General features: G+C 32.7%; 1 protein-coding gene across 1 annotated transcript; it reads left to right on the top strand.

Annotated features, from left to right (window-relative positions):
- The first annotated feature begins 384 nt into the window (after nucleotides 1-384).
- O-fut2 (O-fucosyltransferase 2) lies at nucleotides 385-4,864 on the top strand. Its single transcript, XM_089646602.1, has one exon. The coding sequence runs from the start codon at nucleotides 488-490 to the stop codon at nucleotides 1,718-1,720; it is 1,233 nt and encodes a 410-aa protein (XP_089502728.1). The 5' UTR covers nucleotides 385-487; the 3' UTR covers nucleotides 1,721-4,864.
- Nucleotides 4,865-6,989: the final 2,125 nt, after the last annotated feature.

Below are 6,989 nucleotides of genomic sequence, written 5' to 3' on the forward strand. Positions count from 1 at the left end.
GAAGGTGCGGGTTCAATTCCAATCAGAAGCATTTATTTTTACTCGGGAGATATTTTCAATTTGTATGAATATTTCAGGCGAGTAATTGCTTATAATAATTTGTTTATCAACTTTGTTGAAAGAAGGTTCACACCAGTAGCGACTAAAATTGAAAGGTCTATATCTCCGCTTTAAGAAATATTAAACTATAAGAAGAATCCAAATAATAATTCAAACGATTTTATTTCTAATGTTTGAATCGAACTGATTCGATCAAAGTACTAACAAAACACTCAAAAAAGATTTCTTGATTTTTCCATCACTAAATCGATTTTCTCATTTAGAATTTTGTCTATGACTTCGAAATGTCAAAATAAAAATAAAAACACACAAACATCTGACAGCACTCGTGTTTTGCTGCCGGTTTTTGATATAAAATAAACTAAAACCTCAATAGACGAACAGCAAAAATAAAGTGCCAATGAAGCTTTAACTTTTAACACATAATATGTTTAAGTTTTACACGTTAATTGCGCTGTTGTGCATTCAATTTGCGCTTTACGAAGAGGTGGAACATAACAAAGTTAGCAACAAAAATCACGACGGAGTTCGTCACTGCAGAGATTTCGATGACGACAGGTACATATTTTACGACGTAAACCCTCCCGAGGGCTTCAATCTGCGACGAGACGTTTACTTACGACTGGCAGTTTGGGCCCACAAAGCAATCAAACTAAAAAAACATAAAAATATCAAGTTGGTTCTTCCGCCATGGAATTCACTCTACCACTGGCAGTCTGGAGACATCGGGCCCCAGAAAAACATTCCTTGGAGTCTATTCTTCAATATCGACTCTTTAAAGCAATTTGCGCCTGTTGTAGAAATGCACGAAGTCTTCTCTAAAACAAAACCTCTCTGTATTGACAGGATTTACATGTTGAAACACTTTAAGGACATGGATTTGACTAACGACTATTCGGATAAGTTCGAGATTAAACCCCGTAATACATGCCATCCTGATGGAATCTTTTGGGGTCTCAAAAATATCACTTATAAGTATCACGAATGTTTGAATTTTCAAGCTAGCGTCGACAAATTAACAGATGTTTTAGAAGTGTTTAAGGGCGACCGAACTATAATGTTTGTGAATGCGGAGGTAGCCATGCACGATGAATATGGATCCAAGGTATACTGGGACGGTCGCAAAAGCATGAAGTTTAGCATGGATTTGATAAAACTCGCAGAAGATTTTATGGAAGTTGAGTTAAACTGCTTCCAAGAGAAGTGCGATAACTATGTCTCCGTTCACTGGAGGCGTGGAGACTTTGCGAGGGGACGGCGAAAAGAAGTGCCGAGTGTGCAAAACACCGCTGTTCAGATTCACAATCAAGTACGTAAGAATTACCAGTCACTCATAAAGACTGTTTTCATCGCAACTGACGCTAAATCTGATGAAATCGACGAGCTAATCGGACTTCTAGAAGATTATGGATATGTTGTTGTGGGATTTTCACCGTCTTTCGATGTCAGAAAGCGATACAAGGACGGCGGGGTGGCTATAATCGATCAAATCATTTGTTCGCATGCTGCGTACTTCATTGGAACGCACGAGAGTACCTTTACTTTCAGGATTCAGGAGGAGCGAGAGATTCTGCAGTTTGATAGCGTGACTACGTTCAATCGTCTGTGTCCTGATAAAGGAAAGTGCGAAAGAATGTCCCGTTGGACTTTAGTTCAGTGAATGTGGTAACAATGTTAAGGTTTAATAAAGGGTTTAGGGTACCTTCTCTAACTGTTTTACATACAACATATGCCCTTGTGATCGCGAGCCCTCAATTGTCCGTATTGTGATGTGAACAGGATCTTAAAATATCAAAAAATTCAGGCTGCGCGTATTTGTGCTTGCAAAATTCGAAAAGTAGTAATTCCACTAGTTCAACATCTTTATATTTGTCACTGAATAGATAATATTCACCTTCAAATATAAATGCCTTCCACGTAGAATTGAATGGTAGCCATCGTTACTACTGACATAGTACCTTTTGACTTGAGATTAGATTGTGAGGCAATCTACATTGTGTAGTCTGTCTCTCTTACCCTGACTGACATTGTATATCACTATTCCATTTGATTTTGAATTGTATTGTGACCCAATTTCTGAATATGAAATTTACGTCCGACCAGTCTGACTTTTGGCTCACGAAACGCACCCACTTTGGATTTCTTGTATTGTTTGATGTCTGTGGTTTTAGGTATAAATTATTATACTTTATGAGGGAAAGATAGTTTTACATTTTACTCCGGTCTTATTATCTGATATTTTTACATGAATGTTGTCCATATTACTCTTTGTGAAGGTCCCAACTACATGTACATTTGCCTAAAAAATTTTTATGAAAATCTTCTTTAACTTCTTATCTACATGTCTTTTGTGTAGAAGGATATTTTATATAAAATACAGTTCGTATAATGTAATATAATATTTTTTAAGAGAATATGATGTTGTCACCTCAGAAGATACATGTAGCTATTGGGAGTGAAAAACACCAATAGCTGTAAGAAGGATAAAGAAATTCCAATTCACCTATCGTGCCAATGACCTGCCTTGATGGGGGAACAAGGCTCAGATACCTGGAAAGACTAGATGTTGAACCGGGAGGCATAGGCGAATACCTTATAATAACCCTGGTGAATTTTATAAGGGCCTGGGCTACCGTCAGCGGAATAGAGTTATTGTCTGAGTCTTTATCCTTAGAAACCTACAATGGTCTCTTTTAAGAAATAATTCCTTTGAATTGTTGGTTTAGTTTCTTGTAATATTTATGTATAGTTTAGAATTATCGTAGTTATAATATTAACTGAAAGAAGACAAGATTATCTTTCTCCAATCTTAATTACACAACATTGACTACTGAATCACAACACAAACTGTACCAATTTTTAAAATTACAATAATAAAAAAATTCTTGAAGTAAATCAGAAGTTAACCTAACAAATCATCGGTAATATAAAATTGATTAAAAGACCACATTCGCCTTACAGTAGAGCGAATGCCACGTTTTCTACAACTTACAGTAATGTAGTTGATTAGAATATCTATAATTAAAATGGTATATTACGTTTTAGTGCAATACTCTTACAGTACGGAATTTTTGGGTGAGGAGAGGCTTATTAAACCTCCCTACAACAATTATTATTAAAAAAATACATTCCCTTTTGCCTTCAGTACTTTTAACACAATTGTTCTGTTTGCAATGTTTTCTGTGTATTTCAAGTGCGCTATATACATCTGTTTTTAAAATTTTTAGTAAAAAATACTTAGAAACTAGAGACAACTATCTTTCCAGTGTACCCAATTAAAGTATGAAAAATGTTGTCAAAAATGCTAGCCGCATTTTTATTTAATTTTTAACTCCAATCATAGAAAAATTGAGAGAACTCGATATTTTGAAAACATATTAGTTTTGTTTGGGGTATTTGTAAGAAAACTGCAACTTCACTTTCATTTTGGCTATTTTTAGGATTTTATTAATGGCATGCAGTATAAATATTTGATGCAAACTGGAAAGAATTATTATTTCTCTTTCTAATGTCGTATTGATAATTTTTTTTGCATGTTAGAAAAAAAAAAATCCTGTACAAAATATGGACCTAGTCATATATATGCCTAAAATGCTGGAGGTGTTAAAATCATTCTAAAAACACCTTATGACTTCCCTTACCAAGACATTTTTATGAGAATTTAATGTCTCTTCAATTACAAAACTATGTAACCAAAATGCCGTCCTCAAATTCTACGAAGAACACTTCATTAAAAAACTTCACCCTCTGTATTCTGCGATAGATTCAAAACAAAGGTATTAATATCCATACGAATGTTCAGAACCTCTACGGCTCAGCATCCATTATTTCGTTATAAAATGGCACAACAAATTATTATACAGGGTGTCCGGGGGTAAAGTGCTCTATCTACGGGAGGTGATTCTACATGATGGTAGAAGTAAAAAAGAGAAATAACTTTTTTCCAAAATTCCGTTTTTTTTTTCTCCAAACGAAAATATTCTACCATGCAGACAATTCAATTCTTTAACCTAAAAACTACCTTAAAACGTTGGAATACCGAAAAAAGTTACACATCTTTTTCACTTGTACCATCATGTAGAATCATATCCCGAAGTTAGGAACACCCTATATAATAACAAACTTAAACTAAAAGAACAAATAAATTATTATGAACATTTTAAAAAGCAGATATAGTTTTTGGATTTCGATAATGATTTATTGTAACGTAAATCAGAAAATTGTTATGTACACACAAAACCATATCTTTACTTCTTGGTACATGTATTGTAATCCTCAATCACATATTTTATTATTGAAGACAATATTAGCAATTCTTAAACAAATATCTGAAACAGAAAAAGATACGTTCGCATATAGGACTTGAACCCAGTACCCTCGCCTTGTCGGGGCACTGCTCTACCAACTGAGCTAATGGGACCCTATCTCCTTCTGTCATATTTGACTGTATCATACTTCGAATAAGAATTACCAAAATTATCTTCATTTTCTCACTGCACATTTTAATTGGCTGCAATCTTTATGTACGATTGCAAGATTCAACTCGAACTAAATGCAATCTAGACAGTGTCTTGGATAAATATATCCTATTTTTATTTTAATGTGTGACATCTATTGAATTTTCTGTAAGTCTAGGATCCATACCATAGTTTATGTTAGAGGGAAGCATGGGCGAGGAAATAATGGTAAAGTTTTGTGTGTAACTCAAAGAAGCTTATTTTGGAGTTTCATGCCTAATTGTAGTAATTACCCAATGGTCTACTCCTTAAAACACGAGTATTGATTTCTCTAATGAGATCAGTTAAAAACAAACAGTTTGTAAATAGCGAACCATATAATTGTAGTAATTACCCAATGGTCTACTCCTCAAAACACGAGTATTTATTTCTCTACTGAGATCAGTTAAAAACAAATAGTTTGTAAATAGCGAACCTTACATGAATGTTTTAAAAATAATTTATAAATAAAAAAATGCAACTAATCAAATTAACACCAATGACATTGCCTATTACAAAATAATCATTTATGAACTTACATGATCTTAAACATTTTTTTATTAGTAAATAGTATCCAAATGATTTGTATTTATTTCTGTAATTAACTGGCATATTTATGTGAATTTTTATTTGCCAGTTAATAATTTGAATCATATGTTGATTTGTCCAAGTATATCTTTTTTATTGTTGTCCAATATTTATAATAATAATTATTTATTTATTTAACGCCCAGAGGGATTTTACATGGTTGGTAGTATAATTTTAATTTGACAGATACTTTGAAACATAAAAAATAAGAATAAAATTACATTTGATAAAAGCTATGCAACAAGTCATACAAACACAAGAAACAAAAACAGAAAATTACGGCTATTTGTAGGTTTACATGATGTGTTTAGGAGTATTGTTGAAATAAATGTTTTAAATGATCCACAAAACTTGCCAAGTTGGTATTGAATATGTCAACATCAATATTATTGAATAAGCGTAGCGAATCACATCTGCCCTGATGATGGACACTGTAACGTTGTCCGAAACGTTGGCTAAAGAAGGAGAAAAACAAAAAACAAAAATACTTTAGGCCGTGAAAATCTTAAATCATATTTAAGCGTAGCAAAGTTCTGTTTTTTCTCGACCGTTTGGTATTTATAAATTTTTTATAATTATTTTTATATCTTGCTAGAAATATCCCGATGAGTTACAAAACTCATTGTAGGACTACAGGAACTTATAATACATAGGTGGGAGTTTAATATTCAAGCAAGTCTTAGATTGACTAGATGGCCAACTTTGACTGAGAAGAAACTTTGAAAAAATAATTGTGATTGAAATAGTGACGTTTCTTTGGACCAATTTGATAATTCCATTTGAAATAAAAAACTTGCACAAAATATTATTTGGTTTATAATTAAGTAGGTAGGTATTCTTACAAATCATAAAATTTCAGTTTAAATTTTGGTTTTGATTTTTTAGATAACGGAAAATTGTAAACTTTTTTTTATGGACTTGAAGTCTACTGTTCATAGAACATTTTGTTTTTGATGCCTAATCTGACTGAAGCAGTAAAAACTCTCAAATGTTGAGTCCTGCACTGTGAAATTTTTATGGTTTTTCTGTCTGGAAAATTGAAAACATCTTTTCCACCATGTGCAAGAATTGAAATATCCATTTAACCGATAGGGGACAAGAAACTTCAATAAAGCCAAATCGTACGCAATACTATACCCGATTAACTTATCTTTTTTTAAATTTTTGTATTTAACTAGAGATATAGAGATATCGAAATATTTATGTAGAGATATCGAAAGACAAAATTAATGTAAAAGGTCTACACTGTAAATGCAGTGGTCCGGCCCCTAACACATTCACGGATGCGATGTACATTGATGTTGTTTAGAGGAGTTGTGATATAACACAATGTCTATTGCTGTCGTTTTGGAGATGTAATATGATATAACGTCTATTGATATCGTTTTGGAGATGTAATATTACACATCTGTTGACAACATTTGATAGAGTTGTGATATGACAAAATGTCTATTGCTGTCGTTTTGGAGATGTAATATGATATAACGTCTATTGATATCGTTTTGGAGGTGTAATATGACCAGAGATGTGCAAAATGGGTAACCAAAACCATTTGAAATGCAAAATGGAAATGGGTCAAAACTTTTCCATTTGAAAATGCAAAATGCAAAATGGTTTTTAGAAAAGCATTTCAAATGCAAAATGCAAAATACCTATTTTCAAAATGCATTGAAAATGCAAAATGGTTTCTCAGGTCAAACAATTAAAATAATTATAGAATTTTTAAACAATTTTGTCATTTAATAATGGACATCAATGTAAAACAAACATATTACATGATGGTAAATCCAAAAACACCACGACTACAGATTATGAAACAACAAAAAATTTGCGCGGGACTAATGT

This window comes from Hesperophylax consimilis, chromosome 24 (genome assembly GCF_061612785.1).
Source record: "Hesperophylax consimilis isolate HC1 chromosome 24, BYU_Hcon_1.0, whole genome shotgun sequence".
NCBI lineage: Eukaryota > Metazoa > Arthropoda > Insecta > Trichoptera > Limnephilidae > Hesperophylax > Hesperophylax consimilis.